At 44.3% G+C, this 19,644-nt stretch overlaps 1 protein-coding gene across 1 annotated transcript in view; it reads right to left on the bottom strand.

Moving 5' to 3' along the window:
- Positions 1-5: 5 nt before the first annotated feature.
- Positions 6-19,644, bottom strand: part of LOC129757786 (double-stranded RNA-binding protein Staufen homolog 2-like) — a 69,516-nt gene continuing 49,877 nt past the window's right edge. The window contains exons 3-6 of the mRNA XM_055755091.1: positions 10,918-11,363; positions 4,204-6,132; positions 3,881-4,131; positions 6-3,228 (exon numbers count right to left, since the gene is read on the bottom strand). Of these exons, the coding sequence (XP_055611066.1) occupies positions 2,944-3,228; positions 3,881-4,131; positions 4,204-6,132; positions 10,918-11,363 (2,911 nt within the window). The 3' untranslated portion in view covers positions 6-2,943. The remainder of the gene's footprint in view (positions 3,229-3,880; positions 4,132-4,203; positions 6,133-10,917; positions 11,364-19,644) is intronic.

Genomic DNA, 19,644 nt, shown 5'->3' on the forward strand with positions numbered 1-19,644 from the left:
GGCGCTCTTTTCAGACATAATGTTCCATATATTTGTTAACTCAGAGAAATAGTTAAGTTTCACACACCTCTTCACTCTTAATAATTGCTCTAGCTCGATCATCATTATATGCTACCGTTTGTTCAGAACAATCCATTTTCTTCTTGTGAAAAAGTTGGTTCGTGTTTAGACGGGAAGAATACAGAAAGACGAAAGCAAAGGATGTTTTTGACTTTTGATCAAGCCTTTTTTTTCTGATACATAGATGACAGCGCAGCCGGTATAAAAATCATTCGACAATTTTTGCGGTTCCGATCAAAGGTAGGTAGGTAGGGTTTCAACTCTTTTCAACAATAAATTAAGTATCTAGCAACAATTTTGGTGGTAATAAATACGTTTCGTTTTCGCTCGCATCTCTTCGAATCGAAATCAGCAACAATCGCGTCTTTATAGTAGATTCATCAGGATACATCATCGAATGGTTTTTATAATAGGGAATTTCGCGGCCTCTGCTAGGGAACTAGGCTTCCAAACAACAACATAGTACCTAGTTGAGTTTGAGTAGGTCTAGTTTTTGCTTTTCTTCGTTTGTTCCGAGAGCGTGTGGTGAAATTGCAAACTTTGAAAAATTTCTTTAAGTTGGTTTCCAAACATTTTTTTGTTTCTTGTTCAATAGGTACGACGAGGAGGTGCAGCAAAAAGTTTTTTTCCTCTTCAGTTTCCTTGTTTTTTTTTTTTTTGATAAATTTTTTCTACATTTTCTGTGTGTTGCATCCATTTTCATCATCAATTACCATGTGCCTAATAAGGATTTACGTTTCCAGTTATTTTTTTTCGTTCGTTCATCAGAAGATGCTTAGAAATGAAATGTGTTTCTGCTGGTTGGTTTTAGTTTTTTGTTCGTTTGATCTTTATCTTCTGTACCACGTTGCAATGGTTCCGTTTTTATTTTTGGAGTCGCTATTTAGTACTGATTATGTTTCGCTTTTAAACTTTTTTCATATCCAGGAAAAAATGTATTTTTTGTTTATTTAATTTGCATTTTGAATGTAGATTATTTTTGGTCATACTGAAAATGTTCACTCAATGGAAGCTCTCAAATGTTGGCGTAGAACTCATTGCTTTTCTTTTTTCTTTCCCATGACTTGTTTAAGAAATTTGGTCTTTTTCATCGGTAGATTACGTTTCTGTTATATCTAGTGAAAATAACTTTTCAAAACAATAGAAAAAACTATTGCTTCATTTTAGTGCTTTAAATTTAGAAGATGTTTCCTTGAACAATTTCTTTTTTTCTTCTAAATAATTGTTCCAAGTGACTTGGTTCTACTAATCCAATCAAATAGAGCTTCCGACTGATGTTTCATTTTTTCGAATATGATGAAGAATGGTTTGCTATCTTGCTTGCTATTGTGTGGCTGTGTGTGCTATTGCTTCATTTAACGGTAAGAGTGCGTGTTGAAACGAAAAGAACAACGGGAGAAATAAGAAAGAAATTGTATGCGTGTTTGCGTAAGAAATTTTGCGTGGATCTAGGGGGTGATTGTTTGGTTTTAAAACTGTTTGTGGCAACTGTCACGGTTGTGTGAAATTGTGTAATTTGACAAAAAGGATGGGAATTATAGTACTGAAAAAATACATTATTTCTTACAGATATATCGATGTACTACTAGTAGAAACACACTTAGATTAACTGGTGATTATTATAGTAAAATGAGCGACACTTCCGGTTTTTTGAAAGACCTCCATTCTGAATGGTCTTCAATAGTTATCTTCCTACTGTCTTCGAAAAACAGTAATTCAGAAAACTAACCGGGCTATGCGCTTGTTACAAATAGGAAATACAGTAAAATCTCGACTTCTGTTACGTCTCTGAGTGCTGATTCAATTGCAGAGATTCTGCTACATAGACTTACTATGCACGCTTACACCTTCATCAAGAAGATGACGACTGCAAGCGTTCTTTTTTCTGTTTCGTTGAACAGTATCGAGAGTTTATTGTACATACCGAATACTGGATGAACTCGTATCCGTTTGCTTTCCATTTTGGTATAATATTTTATGAAGGTTTTTAAACAATACACAATACACTACGATTAAAAACAAAAGCTTATTAAGAAAGATGTTTCCTCATCCGGCTGCCGGCTGAAATGTCATCGAAAGAGACTTATGCCCTTGACATTTTTTCCTACCGACAGCCCGCAATGAGGCTGATTAAACCGTGAGTTCTACAGAACGTGTCACCCATCGTTATTTTTTTTGCGTGTTGTTACGGTTTTCCTAGCCATACGATGCCAGCTTGATTTGCTTCTTGAGTAGTCCTTAAAATCGACAATACTCACTCTTTCCTCACAATCGCGTCGATTGATTCCATATGATTAAGAACCTTCAATTTTTTTGTTTCTGCACGGACAATTCCTACCCCAAAAAACTCATCCCGCGTTTTGAGTTTTCCGCGCCTTTCTCCGTTAGGTAAATGGTAATCAATTTCTTTTAAGATTTACCCGCCAGTTACGGGTTCGTTTCCTTGTTTCTTCTTCTTTTTATTCCGTTTTGAATTGAAAATCAACTCCAACAAGCCCACACCACCGGATTTGTCTCGCGAGAAGATTTTTCAACAACAAACGGAAACGTTTGTTCCACGTGCGTTGTTTCAATATGTTTAGTTAATATATTAGCGCTTCGCCCCCCAAAAGGTTTCCACAAACTGAAACTGACAGACGTCCCCACAATGATGAGACCGAATCCCAACGCTTCTAGACTTCAAACTTTTTGACAAAAGCTCCAAATTTCTGAGAAGATATACAGAAGTATGTGTGGTAAATGCATTTCCAGTAGTTTCCCCTTGTTTTCTCAATCATGATCATCGTCTTCGGAGAAACTCGTGCTTTTGATTTGAGTTGAATTGAGTGAAAAAAGTTTATCTTTCTAGTTGCGCAAACGTTCATCAAGGGTTGTAAAAAGATTTTACTTTTTTAGCCCATTGCTAAGGGCGGGTTTGGGGGACTTACTTTCGTCTGCCGGACTTGCTGCTGCTGCTGTCGAAGTCGTCGTCGTCGTTGTGGTTCCTTTTGGCTTAACATTGTCCAGACCGATTTTGCTGAGAATTTCCAGTGCGCCGCGGGAAGCTTCGTCCTGTGATTCTTCCAAACTGGCCCCGCTGCCGTGGCACAGTTGGGGCGGTTCCGTCGAAAGGGTGACCAGGGTCAGGTACTGGCCGTGGTTGCCTTTCGGGAAGTCCGAGAACATTACCTGAAGAATGATGAAAAGAGTGTTATTCACTGGTTGAATAGGTGTTTGGTACGTGAAATTACAATAAACCTTTATTATGCTTCACATCTATAGTTTTTCTTCTAGACGAGTTTTGTTAACCTTTTTAAGTATTTCAAGTCTATCAAGGTTATTAAGTCCTTTCAATCTTTGAAGTCTTTCAAGTCTATAAGGTCTTCTAAGCCACTCAGGGCTATCAGGTCTATTGAGTCTTTTAAGTCTTTTGAGTATTTTAGGTTTTTCAGATTTTCTTGATAACTTTTTTTTTCATTTAATTTTTTTTTAAATTTTTTTAATTTTTTTTTTTGTTTCTTTGTTTTTATTTTTAACTATTTTTTAATTTTAGGTTTTTCAGATTTTCTTGATAACTTTTTTTTTCATTTAATTTTTTTTTAAATTTTTTTAATTTTTTTTTGTTTCTTTGTTTTTTTTTGTTTTTATTTTTAACTATTTTTTAATTTGTTATTATTTTTTCCTTTTTTCATATTGTTTTTTCAATGTATGTTTTGTTTTTTTTTATGGATTCCGTAAAAATAATAATAAATTCTTCGAAAATGCCAAACCTCAATAGTTTCTTCTTGTTTTGTGATGGGTCTTTCCCTCTTTAGATTTGATAAACAACAGTGATATTCACCTCAAACTTCAACAGCTGCGCCAGGTACATGAGCTGCTCCTTCATTCTGCCGACATCCGGATTAGAGCTGCTGGTAGCAGTTGTTGTTGTCGATGCCGGTGCATTCGCCGTAGGGGAAGTGTTTACATTTCCTGCTGTAGAATTGGCCAATGGAGCTTTCGCCGGAGTAGAACTCGGTGGAACGCTGCTAACTTCAATTGGACTATCTACCTGGTCTTTATTTGACGTATGACCGGGTTTGTTCGAAGCACCTGTTGTGTGGGAAGAAACAGAAAATCGTTAGCTTTAATGGATACTTTCAACGCTCATAAACAAGCACCAACCGGAATTGATCTGCAGTACCCCCGGAGCAATCTGCCGTCCAGCGGATCCACCACCCTGTTGATTGTGACGGTCCTCGCGGAATCCTCCACCCCTTCGATGGGGTGGTTTTTCCGGAACTTCATTTGCACTGCCCGACACATTTTCCTTGTTGGACGAACCGACACTGGGAGTGGACCGGGCGTAGCCTAGAAGGACCAGCAGATTTTCGGCTGCTTCCTTTTTGGCAATCTTTTTAGTTGGACCGATCCCGTTGGCCGATTTGCCGCTAGCCAAAACCTCCATGATAAACTCGCGACGCCTAGCAACACCTCGCTCTTCGACCAGTGTGTATTCGGGTTCCTTCTCTTTGCGAGCCTGTTGGATTTGCATCAACCGACTGATCGGGTTGACCATATCCAGCGGATCGCTGTCGGAGTTTTCCTTAATCAAATTTCGAGTTTTCTTCTTCGGTAGCGGTGCCTTACGTTTCTGTTTCAACAAAGCCCTAGTGTTCTTCTCCGGGGAAGCTGGTGGAAGTTTTTTCAGTTCGTCCAACATTTTTTCGGCGGCTCGCTTCTTGGACAGTTTTTTCCCGTTTCCTTCACCCTCGGTCACAATACTTCCCACCTTACACAGTGTGGTGAAGACCTTCATATGCGGTGGACCTTTCTCGCCGTGCACTTCGAACTGCACTGTCAACTTCCGTTTGAGTGCCATTTCGTGAACCAACGAAATAGGAGACTTCAGATCCGAATCAGGATCGTCGCTATTTATCGAGACATCCAATCGTTCCGATGCATTATTATCGGGAGTGAGGGGTTTCAAAACCTCCAATGCGCGTGCCGCAGCGTCATGTCTAGCTGCCTGAAGTGTTGGACCTTCACCTAAGAACGTGCGTTCTCCCACATGCAGTGTAACTTTATACACTTCGGGGATTACAGGTATCTTATCAACGGGGGCCACCGGATGGTTCCAGTAATGATTGCGGGAGTGGAAATCTGGTTTGCCACCGATCGGGTTGCGTCTGTTGTACGAGTTCGGTGGAGGAACTCCGTAGCGAATGCCAGGGGCAGAAGGATTATACATACCATTTCCACGGTGATAACCGCCGGAGTAATGAGGACCTGGTGGAGGAGCTGAGAAAAAGTTGGCACCGGGCACAGGCTGCGGAGGAGCTCCCGAAGGTCCGGGAGACTGATTGTTACCATGAAATTTCGTTGGTACTGCAGGAATAACTTGTTCGGTTTCATATACGGTAGGTTCGCCACGTTTCATTGCTAAAGCATTCAGCTCGACTGTTGGTGTAATATGGCTGGCACTGGTTTTGCCACCGGTTTTAGTACGGTTAGTTTTCGCTGGGGGATGCTTATATTTGGTGGCACCGATAGCGTTGTGAGCCGCGCTGTGCTGAGCTTTCTTGATGCTCGGTCCCTCTGCCGTATATTCCTCATCGCCCAGTTTGAGCGTGACGGTGAATCGTTTCTTATGCGCCGGGCCCGATTCCCCGGTCAATCGGTACTGGTGCTGTATCTTATTGTAGCGTGCTAATTCATTAACTAAACACATTGGTGTTTTCTCTTTAGTGTTTGCCAAGGTATCCGGCACAGAGGACAACAACTGGGAGCAGGTCTGTTGTTGCATCTGTGAGTTTGATTCTTTCAAACCGCTACTATCGGGAGGTGCACCTCCGGTGGATATCGTTGCTAGTGGGGGACCTCCTCCGCCGCCGCTACCACTGGTAGGAATTCCGGTACCAGAAGATCCACTGGTGTTACTGAGGCTGCTGCTGCTGTTGGCGCTTCCGGTAACAGTTCCTGGTGCTGTGGTAGAGACCGTGGAGGAGGCACTTCCTCCCGATAGTTGCTGGACAGGGTCCGTTTGGTGGACCACGATCGCGTTCGAAGTGTTGTTGGTCGGTGTTGCGGTGTTGTGATTGTGAGTCATTTTTGCTGGAAAAAAGAAAATAGAATTAATCGCTTAGCTTCGTCCAACGCCCTAATCTACGCGCTAAAATGCTAACAATTGTAAAGGCTTGACAATCTACCATAACGGGGCACTATAAAACCTAATCGATGCTTCAAGATGGTGAAACCCTGATAACAATCTTCAAGAAGTCTTCCTTGTTGGTCTTGAAAATTGTATGTACCCCCATAAGATCCTTCCCCATGTCAATTTCGCAATATTGATCATCGTTCCTATAGGAAAACACTATACTATGAACGATAGCATGACTCAGTTGAATAAGGAATTGAGTTCAGATAGATACCAAACATTGCAGATCTTGGTAGTAAAAGAAATGTTCAGGTTATCACAAAATAGAGGATAAACTATTCTCTTATTGGGAAACTCCCGAGCGTGTGCTGTGTCAGGCGCGAGTTTAGAATAAGCTGCTATCGACCTGCACACGACGGGCACAAATGCAGACTTTAAATCACCACGGGAGAGGCCTAAGAGTCGTTGAAGGAGAGTATGTGCAAACCTGTATGTAGCATCTGGATCTGTCAAGAGTGAACCAGCGCTTTGTTTACGTTTGAAACATTCATTTGTCCCAAAAAGTCGCGAATTAAAAAAGGAAGTTAAAATTCGTGTGTTGGACACTTGGATGCGAGAGAAGGGCATCTCGATGAATGAAGTGGCGAAACGTTTTGGCCTTCATCCGGCGAGAGTAAAATCCTTCATCAGCAAGTTCGGGGAACACTATACGTTCGATGATTTGCCAGGAAGAGGCAGAAAACCAGGACCATCTGATCCAAATCTGGACCGTAAGGTAATCAACCTCATCAACCGGAATCGATCGATGTCCATACATATTTGGCGAAAAAAGCTGGGACATCGATCGGAATGGTACAGCGGAACAACCTGAAGACATACAAGAAGCAGAAAGTGTCCAAACAAACGGCTGAACAAAAATCACGAGCCAAAACCAGAGCCCGGAAGCTGTATCATCGGATTTTGCAGAAGCCAGATGCGTGCATTCTCATGGAGGATGAAACTTATGTAAAAGAGGATCCCAGTACTCTCCTGGGACCACAATTCTACACTGCAGCTATTGGGGAGGATGTGAGTGACCACGAGAAGTCGATTGAGTTGGAAAATTTTGGCCAGAAAGTGCTTGTGTGGCAGGCAATCTGCTCCTGCGGATTGAAGTCGGCAAGTTTCTTTACAAAAGGAACAATAAATGCCGATATCTACCAAAAGGAGTGTTTGCTGAAAAGGTTGCTGCCACTCTATAAGAAACATACGACTCCACCGTTGTTCTGGCCATCCACTCTAAGATGGTTTGAAGATAACGATGTAGATTTCGTTTCGAAAGATATTAACCCACTAAACTGCCCCCAGCTTCGCCCCATAGAACGGTATTGGGCTATTCTCAAGAGAGTTTTCAAGAAGGATGGTAAGGCCTACAGGACCATGGCGGTTTTCAAGAAAAATTGGAATGCTACGGCCAAGAAGTGGGATCAATCAGCTGTACAAAACCTAATGAAACGCGTCGAGTCAAAAGTCTGAAAATATTACCAATAATTACTTTTTTACTTGTATTTCTTTATAAACTGTAAGAATAAGCTTTTTAGAACACTTCCGGACTGTTTCTTGGTTTGAATCATCAATAAAATCAATACACTGAAAAAAAAATTGTTTAAGTTGGGACCCCCCGTCATCATCGTCATCAACCAACTCATCCGCTGACAGCCGTCAGCCTGATAGACGTCACGGCTCCAACGATGATGGGCGGAAGCTCAACATAAATGTCATTCCATCTTTACACTATTATATTGCGATCACAAGTAGTTAACACGTTATTGTAGAGTTTTAATATACACCAATAATTTTAAACTGTATAATAGTGTTTTACTACGCCCACGCAAAGATATCGCAACAGTGGCGACGAGTATTTTTTCGAATCCGTGCTAAATCGTGTCTAGTCCGTCGTTTAAAAAGAGTCGCGAAGTCGGTAACCTCTAAATCGTCGCGTCATGACAACTCCTACGCCACGCTACCAGGTTCGGTGGGCAACCAGTAGCCGCAGAGCATGACCGAGACCATTATGCAGATTTTGTCCCACCAGCAAAGTCTCATGACGAAAATGTCGGAACAATTGGTCTCAACTCAGCAGACAATCTAAAGTCTGTCACGTGACGAAGTCGTGTTGGATTCCCTTTCCAGTAATATGGCCGAGTTCATATACGACAAGGAAGGCGGACATACTTTCGATGCTTGGTTTTCGCGATACATCGATCTTTTTGATCGAAAAAGTACGACTCCTTCTGAGGAAGTTGAGTCCCCCCGACCATGAGCGGTATAGCAGTTTCATACTACCGAAGCTCGCTCGGGACTTTTCATTCGCGGAGACGGTGGAAAAGTTGAAATCTTTGTTTGGAGCGTCTATCTCGTCTATCTCTTCGTTCCGGAGGCGCTACAATTGCCTGCAGACTTCAAAAGAGGAGAGTGAAGATTATTTGGCATATTCCTGCCGTGTGAATAAAGCTTGTGTTGATTTCAAGCTAATCGAATTACAAGAAGAACAATTCAGGTGTCTCATTTGTGTGTGTGGCTTGAAATCAACCGTTGACACTGAGATTCTCCCACCGATCCTGGAAATGGGCCGTCCGAAGATCCAGCAAGCAGATTGCAGTGGCAAAACAGTGGAACCACCAAGGGCGGTCGGTGTTACATCGCTCCGTCTAACGTCAACCTCGATATTTTCGGCATCGACTGGCTTGACTTGTTTGGATTGTGGAACAATCCGATCAGCACTCTCTGCAACAAGGTCGACGTTTAGCCATCCCAGAGCTTGGTTACCCTGCGAACACGGTTCCCCAACGTTTTCACGGACAAGATGGGCCTGTGCAACAAATCTCCAGTCCATCTAGTGCTCAAGTGTGATCCAAAGCCGGTATTCCGACCGTAATGCCCGATCGCTTATATTATGGAGAGTGTTGTCGAAGAGGAACTCCATCGGCTCGAAAAATTGGGAATCATCAAGCAGGTCGATTTTTCCGATTGGGCAGCACCAATTGTCGCCGTGCGGAAGCCGACTGGAACCGTGCGAATCAGCGTTCTCGAACCGAATCACTACCTATTGCTTCTTCCGGGCGACATCTTTGCGAGAATGGTTGGCTGTCGGATTTTCAGCCACATCGACTTATCCGACGCTTACCTGCAGGTTCCGGTGGACGAGGCAAGCCAGAAGCTACTCACCATCAACACGCACAAGGGCTAATTCCGTTACACAAGGCTCTCGCCAGGCATCCGGTCCGCCCCTGGTGCCTTTCAGCAGCTGGTTGAGACAATGCTAGCAGGCCTATAATGCTGCTCAAAACTGGGGTCAAGTCCAGGTGGTCCAAAGCTTGCCAAACCTCCTTCGATAAATTTCGGGAAGTTCTGCAGTCACCGTTGCTTCTGACACATTTCAATTCGAAGCTAGACATCATTGTGTCCGCCGACGCCTCCAATGTTGGCATTGGCGCCCGCATCGCTCATCGCTTCCCTGACGGCAACGTTAAGGCAATTTGTCATACTTCTCGTGGCCTCACCCCGGCCGAAAGCAATTATAGCAAAATTGAAAAGGAGGGCCGCGGTCACACGGTTCCACCGGATGATTTACGGTCGTCGCTTCATCCTGGAAACCGATCATAAGCCGCTCCTTTCCATCTCCGGATCCAAGCAAGGCATTCCCGTCTACACAGCCAACCGGCTACAAAGATGGGCCTTGACTTTATTACTCTTCGATTTTGAAATACGCTATGTGTCAACAGATTGCTTCGGCCACGCCGACATATTTTCACGGCTTATTAATCGACACGTCCGGCCAGAAGAGGAATATGTTATTGCAAGTCTTGAGCTCGACCACATGGTAAGAACTGTTGTCCATCAATCGCTTTCGAATTTCCCACTTTCGTTTAAGGTCATCCAATCTGAAACGGGAAAAAGACAACTCTCTTCAACAAGGCATTCTGTTCATCCAGTCCGGATGGCCCCCGAAACAATCAAGTTTATCCGATGGAAAACTTTAACAGCGACGTTAAGGTCTCTCTGTAGTCGCTGGTTGTGTGATATATGGAGAACGACTGACCATCCCGACCGGAAACCAAAATCGAGTGCTGCAACAGTTACATAAAGGCCATCCTGTTGCCGACGGCAGGACGAGTGATTAAAAATGTTGGAACTGATCAAAGGAAAGAAAAACGGTTGTGGAAACCGCAATTGGAATGCGCCTTGCCCGTCTACAGGATTGAAGTGTCAAGAGCAAGTACAGTACAGTTTTAGAGAAAACTAAGAGCAAAACTTTTCGGACCGTTCTCGTCAAATCCGTCACAACATGGAACATGTCCACTTTTCACTTTCCTCATCCAACTGCCAAATTTTACACTGCCGCATTTAGTTTTCTGCCAGCTTAAGTCATTCATTTCAATAGCTTTTAATCGTTTTTAAGTTTTTATAGTAATTCTTCGGATATCATTTTCAACCGAGGTTAATTAGACCTGTTAACAAATCTTAAGTTTGCTTTCTAAAACACTTATAATCTGAATTTCACTGCACAGAACTTTTAATACTTGAAATCAATCCGATAGATGACTTGGCATATATCATCCTTAGTAAAAATGATAAAGCGTTTCTGTTTTTCGGGTTTCAATTCACCAGTTTTATGATCTAATTCACTCAAATTATTATGCTTGACCCATTGACGGCAGATCTTTTTCACTTCCAACAAAAAAAAAAAAAAGTTTACTTACGATCGTGCGACGGAATCATGCGCGTTTTGGCGCCCCCGGGTCCGGCCGCGGACACTACCGGGACCCCGGCCGAGTTGTGGTGATGGTGTTGTTGATGGCCATGGTGGTGATGGTTGCTGCTGTGATGACTACTATGCTGCTGGCTCTGGTTGTTGCTGTACGATAGTGACGCAGACTTCGATGTGTTGTGATGACCGCCGCCACCGCCGCCGGATGTCTGATGGTGATGGTGCTGGTGATGTTTGGAGGACATCATCGGAGCACCGCCACCGCCGGAAACCATTCCATTGTTGCCACCGTAATGCTGTGCCGGGGGTTTTCGTGAGTTCTGCTGCTGAAGTGACATGTGTGGCGGGATGGGCATGGGCGAGTGGTGATGATGGTCCGGACCACTTCCGCCGCCGCCCTGCTGAACACGTGGATGATGATGGTGTCGGTTATTGATCCTGAAAGAAAACATAGAAGAACGGTTGTAGTATGCTAGCAAGGAATTGAACGACGAACTCATCGGTAGAGCCGGCGGAAGCGGGAAAAACGTTCGACTGTCCAGCAGCATTTTTCCCCTGGAACAGAAAGTTATCAAAAAAAGTTTTCCGACGGCCCGACGGATGATTCGATTGAATTCAGTTTTGGGGTCAACTTCCAAGCAGCGATTCTCCTATCTAGGTTATATCCACACTGAGCCGTGCACTTCTTCCGATGGGCGATTCGATGCCTGGGTGTTCTGTAGCTCCGCTCGCGGCCGATGTTAGCGCAGTACTAATCTCTCGAGCCAACTCGAGTCCCCAAACCGCAATCTGATTTACCCTATTTACACACTGTCATATATCATTAAAGTGAGCTTTGATCGCCGCCGGTCGCCAGCCAGCAGCTAAACGAGCGACATTCCCGTTTTGCTGCTTCTTACTCTATACCAAAAGAAGAAGCCGCGCCGACGGACAGGACAAGAGGAGCCGCAAAACGGGAATACTGCCGCGCATTTCTCACTTACAGATATTCCATTTGGTGCCACAGGGAATCCTTTCCCAGTGTGTAAGGTTATTCGATCTTTTCATTGTTGCCTTTCCGCCAGCTTCCTTCAACTCTTTAAGAAGAGAGTCCTTTTTGCGTGTCAGGCAGGACTCGCGACTCCCTGCCGCGGTATCTCGCGTTTCGTTTACTGGGGTTTGCTTGCACAGTGGGAGACAGTCATTGGTCGTCGGTCTTTGGTTCGGTGACAATGCGAGCTGTCTACAATTGTAGATGTCAGCCGCTTTTTGGGAAAACATGGGAATCAAACAACTCCTGCAAGGATTGATAGAATTTGACTGTTTTTTCTTCTTTCCGTTTATTTAAATGTTAATCAACCGTAGCTGCACCTAGAAATGTGGCTTTCGAAAAATTTTGCTAGAAAGTCCATTAGAAAATTTTGGATTGGTGTTTGAATCGCACATGAACGAACTCCGTTTCGTCTTTTTTTTAGATTGGACCACATCAACATGTGTCAGACTCTACTGTGCAAACTTTAACATTCAAAATCGTTAGAGTTGACAATTTTACGTTATAATGACTGTCCAAAATATCAATGGTTAGGATCAAATAATCATAATGTGGGAAGTGGGATGTGGCATCAATAAGATGTTCCATAAATTAGTGTACTTCTCATCATTGTTGTATTGTGACGAGGAATTATGAAACACTTAGAGCGATCTTGTCGGGTATGTTGCAGATGATCCAGTATGTACGGCGGGTGCAGCTGGTAGTAGACATTACTATAGAACAGCCGATTCGTTTACGTGTTCAGGGAGATCGTGACCCAGGATCGTGTTCCGGATGTTCACTGTGGTGTCCCTACGTCGTAAGTCGTTAATAAATCGAACTGCTGACTTGAAACCGCGGTGAAGTTGTTCTCTAAGTAGAACTTACAATTCATTGTTTCTGATTTTGCGTTTGCGAAGACCTATGGTTACTTTGATCACTTTCCGTGATTCAAAATTGTGAATGACGGCGAATAGCAAGGTGGCTGTTACTTAAAAGGTGCTTCACTCCGAATGGTTATTGTGACAAACAGTGACGTCACAATTCGTACCACTACGAAAACTATGCAGTTTGTTAGACTGTCTATTTTCACTTTCTTCACGGTATTATAAAACGACTCCTCTAACTTTTGACCTCTGACTGAGGCAAGCTTCGGAAAAAAGTCTTCCGTACAGTGACAATAATGGAATACCCTTAGTTAAGGTCTTGAATCAGAAACTGAACGCATTTGAGATGCGTACATGGGAAAACTCGATCTACGTATTCGTGTCTATGTTTTGAGCATGACTATGACATAATCCCGTCCCTGCTAAAAGGCATCAAACTGATGACGAAATCAAGAACACGGTCGTACGATAAAAAAATTGACAAAACCACACCGCTGCGTAATGAACTAGGAGACTTATTTATATGATTCTGTTGTAGAGAGCTATTCAGTAGAACGACAAGATCGGTTGAATGTTAAGAACGGAATGACAATTTATTAAAACATCATAAGACTACATTAATAACTATGTCTTGCTACGACTTCTTCATTTCAACACTCCTGCTGAAGACGTAGTAATGCAAATACTGCTTCGGTTGATTTCACAGTAGCGTTTTCGTATGGGTCCGGGATTCTTGTTAAACCGGCCCAGACAGTTAACGGCAAACAAAATATCTGGTCGAGTGCTCAGTGCCAGATACATGAGGCACCCATCTGCTTCTTGGTACGGAACATCCTTCATGACTGCCAATTCCTGTTCGGTTTTGGGGCTCATCTCGTTCGACAACCTCTCGCTTGTGTTCATGGGGATTTTCAAGGGCTGTTTACCATGCCGAACTTCTTGAGCACCGACTCCACGTACGGTTCCTGGTCCAGTGTAATTCCACCCGCCGTCCATTGAATGCGGATGCCTAAACAGTGATTCGCAGTAGGTACTCAGGTCCTTCATGCGAAAATTGCTTCTCAATTGATCGTTCAGCTTGTCCATTTTGGCTCGAAACCATGCCAAACCTTTTCAGCGCTGCGTCGAGTTTCTGGTTCCACACCCGGCTTGATTGTTTGAGCCCGTACAGAGCTTTATTCAGCTTACACACCTTCGTTCCTTCGGTAGGGATGGGATAAATAGTTGGTTTCTGGGGAATGGTTTCGGATAACCAGAAATTCAAGACCGATTGATTTGGGTGTCTGAATTCAACTAAAACTATATTTACAAGGTTGAGTCTATGGCACATTTTGGATCTATGTGTTTGTAATTAGGTTGATAACTGTGTGTAGAAAGAGATAAATTTATATCGTGTTTTACACTAATATTGGCTATGGTATGTGTTGTGAGTATGGAATGGAATATGAGAGTTGTGTGAAATAATATGTGTATGATGGTTACGCCACACTACTCCCCCCTTAGATTTACCAATATCGTTGTGGAATCCTCACGTTGCGGCCGGAACGTGTTTTGTAGATGGGTGGTTCTTCGGCTTCTCTCGTACTGGTATCATCTTCTTTAGCGGCTTCTGCTTGTAAGAAAGCGGCCTTAAGACGATCGATGGAAACTGCAGTCGGCTTACCATTTACTTCGATGATGAAGATCTTCTTTTTGCGGCGAATCACTCGGAAGGGACCGTCGTAGGGTGGTGTGAGGGGTGGTTTGATCGCACCAACCTTCACGAAAACATGACTGCACGTAAACAAATCCTTCTGAATGAACGTAGAATTCTTCGAGTGATTGGCGGTGGGTGTTGGTCTCAGCTGAGACATGATGGCTTTGAAGTCGGTTACGAATTCGGATGTTGGCTTATTGAATTCGCTTTGTTGGAAAAACTCACCAGGCAATCGAAGTGTTGTTCCGTAAGTGAGTTCAGCACACGTTGCTTGCAGATCTTCCTTCATGGATGAGCGCATCCCGAGAAGAACGATCGGCAAAACTTCGGTCCAGCGGGAATGTTGATGGCACATGATCGCTGCCTTCAGCTGTCGGTGTGTCCGTTCGATCTGGCCATTTGCTTGTGGGTGATATGGTGTTGTGCGCAAGTGTGTTATACCAAGCAGTTTCGTCAGAGTGTTGAATAACTCCGATTCGAACTGCCTACCACAATCAGTCGTAACATGTGTTGGTACGCCGAATCGTGCGATCCAGCCGTTGATAAACGCTCGGGCCACGGTAATTGCTGTCATGTTCGGTAGAGGAAATATTTCGGGCCACCGGGTGAATTTGTCGATGATGGTAAGACAATACATATTGCCCTCGGAAGGCGGCAAGGGACCGACTAGGTCCATGTGTAGGTGAGCGAAACGAGTATCAGGAACAGCGATCCGAACGATGGGAGCCTTGTTGTGTCGCTGTACTTTTGATTTTTGGCACGGTATACAGCAAGTGACATACTGCTTACAGTCACGACGATAGGATGGCCAAACGAATCGCTCGGCTACAAGGCGGGTTGTTGTACGGACACCTGGATGGGAGATATTATGCAACTTTGCGATAACCTGTCGTCGTTGTTCTTCGGGCACGAATGGTCGGATTACCTCGGTCGATACGTCACAGTACAGAGGAGCAGTCGATGCGGGAGACTTCAAAAGTTTTAGCTGCATCGATGTGTTGGTCGGAGGGTTCGTCAGAAAGTCTTTAAGCTCACGGTCGGATTTCTGCAGATCAGCCATACGATCGTAGTCGATCACTTCGGAGGTGATGGTATTGATGCGACTGAGCATGTCGGCGACTTTGTTATCTTCGCCAGACACATGCCTTATGTCTGTGGTGTACTCACTTATAAAACCAAGCCGTCGTTGTTGTGTTGGATTAGCTTTCTCTGGACGTTGTTTGAAAGCTGTGGTGAGAGGCTTATGGTCCGTGTACACACAAAAGTCGCGTGCTTGTAGTGTGTCACGAAAGTGTTTGATGGCTTCGTACATGGCGAGAAGCTCTCTGTCGTAGGTACTTGCTTTCTGCTGGCTTTCACTCAACTTGCGAGAAAAGAATGCAAGAGGGTGAGGACCATTTGGTGTGAGTTGGTGTAGAACTGCGCCAATCGCTTCATTCGAAGCATCGACGTCCAAGGAAAGTTTGGCATCAGGAGAAGGGTGAGCGAGAAGGGTAGCTTTGGCAAGGTCGGCCTTACATCGCTCAAATGCTTCATCCGAATCTTTATCCCACACAAGCACAGTGGAATCGTTTCGAATATTGCCGTGGATAAGCTTTTGCAAAATTTGTTGATTGATTGCTGCTCGGGGGATAAAGCGTCGGTAGAAATTTATGGTGCCAAGAAATCTTTTTAGTTGCTTGGCGATCGTCGGTTTAGGAAAGTCTAAGATAGCTTGAACTTTGCTCGACTTCGGCTTAATTCCCTCGGGCGTAATTTCGTGACCGAGAAATTCGACAGAAGGCTGACCAATTTGGCATTTGGATGCATTTATGACAAGACCATTCTTTCGCAAGCGATCGAATACTACACGGAGGTGTTGTTTGTGTTGTTCTATGGTGTCGGATGCTATGCACAGGTCGTCAATATAAGGAAAAACGTAATCAAGATCACCTAGGATGGCATGTAGGTGTCTTTGTAAAGTCTGTCCTGCATTTCTCAGTCCGAAAGTCATGTATAAAAATTCAAAAAGGCCAAAAGGAGTTGTTATGGCTGTTTTCGGTATGTCTTCAGGGGCTACTGGTATCTGATGGTAGGCCCGTTGCAAGTCTATACATGAAAAAATACGCTTACCATACAGAATGCTGGAGAAATCCTGAATATGTGGCACAGGATATCGATCAGGAACAGTGACGGCATTGAGATTTCGATAATCTCCGCATGGACGCCATTTGCCGTTCGACTTTCTGACGAGGTGAAGAGGGCTCGCCCAACAGCTCTTCGACGGACGACAAATTCCTTGCTCCATAAGGAATTGAAACTCGGCTTTCGCTTCCTTGAGTTTATCCACCGGCAATCGACGAGGACGGCAAAATACAGGTGGACCAGTTGTCAAGATTTGATGGACGACGCTGGTGTTAGTCGGCTTGTGCTTCATATCGAGAACAGTGATGTCTCGGTATTCGTGGAGAATTTCAGCAAATGGAGAGTTGATGTTGAACGTGGTGATGGATGGTTCACTGGTCGTGGTGATGTTGTGGACTTCTAGGCGTGTGGTGTTATCGATCAGCTTGTTTCTTCGCAAATCCACAAGCAGATCAAAGTGTTTGAGAAAGTCCGCTCCGATGATCGGCGATTTTACGTCTGCGATGACGAATACCCACACGAATGATCGACGCAGGCCAAGTTCTACTGTAAGACGTTTGGTGCCGTATGTCTGTATTCGAGTGCCGTTTGCTGCGAAGAGTTGATGCGACGGTGTCGGTGAGAGACGTTCTCTTGGAGATGGTGGGATGACGGAGACGTCTGCGCCTGTGTCGATGAGGAATCGATTGGAGTTTTTCGTGTCGAAGATGTGGATTCGCTGGATGTTTGTGTTTGCGTTGTGGTTTGGGTTCAGGCAGCTGCTGGTGTGTTGGTCACGTTCTTCGGGAGGTTGACGATTGCTGTTGTGGATCACTACTGATCTTTGTTTCGAGTGTACACCTCGATCTTCCCATCGAAAAAAATGCACTTAACGTTGTGGTTGTCACCTTTGATCTTCTCACCCTTTTGCGCTTGGGCGCCGTGCCGGTAATGAAACCAGCAGATCCATCGACGAGGAGTCTTGCTTCGGGCTGGAGTAGAATCACGACGACTGAACGAACGACCACGTGGGCGGCCATTTTGTCGTTCTCGATCACGGAAATTTCCAGAAATGGCTTCGTCAAGGCGACGTGACAAAGCGGCGATTTGCACTTCCAGAGATGATGACGATTTTGGTTCACTGCACTGCACTGACAAAATTTGTTCACGAGGGGCTTCTAGAATTTTGTCAGCAACCTTTGCCTGGTCATCCAACGTAGCGGTAGGCATAGCGGCGATTATGGATCGAGCGGTGTTGGGAAGTGCTCGCAACCACAAATTAGCAAGAACGCTATCGGTGCAACCGGCTCCACCTAAGCGTCGCATTTCGGACAAAAGAACGCTAGGTTTTTGGTCCCCTAGGGACATTCCAGAGAGCAAGCTAGTCAACCGCTGCGTTTCGGAGGGTCGGAAATGTGCAACCACGGCAGATTTAAGCGTTTCATATCTGTCGTTAGTATTCGCTTCGTTGCACTTGGAAATCACTGTGTGCACAAATTTGGCGCGCGAACCGAGAGCGACGATCACCGCGTTAAACTTGAACTTGTCGTTTCTTATTCCGTTTACACTGAACGCGGCCTCGAGACAAATAAACCACGTCTAAATGTCATCCGGATCGAAATCCGGGAAATTGATCTTCGCAATAACCGTCGGCTCTTTAATTTCACTCGGAAGCTCGGCTTTGACCGAGTCACTTTGATCACCGGACTCCATTTTGTTTTAAAGTCTTTGGTGAGGTTCACAGAATGTGGATGGGAGTTTCGCGTTCGCGGTTTTACTGCGGGTTTTTTTTTACTAAAACGATCCTTTATTGTAACGAAAATCGTTTTCCGCGCGTTTTTCGCGTTCGGGGTCACCAGTTATGGGATAAATAGTTGGTTTCTGGGGAATGGTTTCGGATAACCAGAAATTCAAGACCGATTGATTTGGGTGTCTGAATTCAACTAAAACTATATTTACAAGGTTGAGTCTATGGCACATTTTGGATCTATGTGTTTGTAATTAGGTTGATAACTGTGTGTAGAAAGAGATAAATTTATATCGTGTTTTACATTAATATTGGCTATGGTATGTGTTGTGAGTATGGAATGGAATATGAGAGTTGTGTGAAATAATATGTGTATGATGGTTACGCCACAAATCCCATCAGCTGCTCCTTGTAGATTTCCTCGTGGAGGTCCTCTTGGAGGAATGCTGTCACGGCCGCGGCGTCCATTTGGTCGAGTTCCAGATTGTACCTCGCGGCTAGGGCAAAGAGATATCGCAATGAACTATACCTAACGACAGGAGCGTAGGTGTCTTCGTAATAAAAGAAGACCAACCTGTCGAGCTAGATCCTTGTCCTCGAACGATCTCTCCAAACGGTCCCACGCTTCACGAGGCGATTCCGCATCTTCGATATGGGTATACAGAGATGGATCCACCAGTAAGATGATTTTCAGCTTGGCTTTCAAAGTCCTTCCAGCTGAAGAAATGTCTTCGCTGCGAACTTCCATGGCGACCAATTTGCTCTTCCGGTCAACCTTTCGATGGCAGGAAGACTTGATCCCACATACGAGGTTCCAGCTACTTCGCCTCCGGCAGCTACGGTATTTGAGGATCTTGATGTAGACATTTCAACCTTCTAGAAAACTTGCAGACAGACCCATAACCTGTTGTAGAGAGCTATTCAGTAGAACGACTAGATCGGTTGAATGTTAAGAACGGAATGACAATTTATTAAAACATCATAAGACTACATTAATAACTACGGCTTGCTACGACTTCTACATTTCAACAGATTCCAAGCTGATTCCAGAAAAACTTTATTTTTGTTTTACTCATTTACCGACATAGGTTGCTAAGACCTACGAGCCGACGATTCTCTATGGCAACTGGTCTAACGACCTCCACCTGATTCCAACTAAACGACCTGGTAATGGCTCCGGCCTAACGGCCTTCTATGACACGGGTCTAACCACCTTTCACGACCTCACAGTGATTTTGGTCAGATCTAGACACCAGTTCGATGATCTTCCTTTGATC

The sequence above is a fragment of the Uranotaenia lowii genome, chromosome 3 (genome assembly GCF_029784155.1).
Source record: "Uranotaenia lowii strain MFRU-FL chromosome 3, ASM2978415v1, whole genome shotgun sequence".
Classification (NCBI taxonomy): Eukaryota; Metazoa; Arthropoda; class Insecta; order Diptera; family Culicidae; genus Uranotaenia; species Uranotaenia lowii.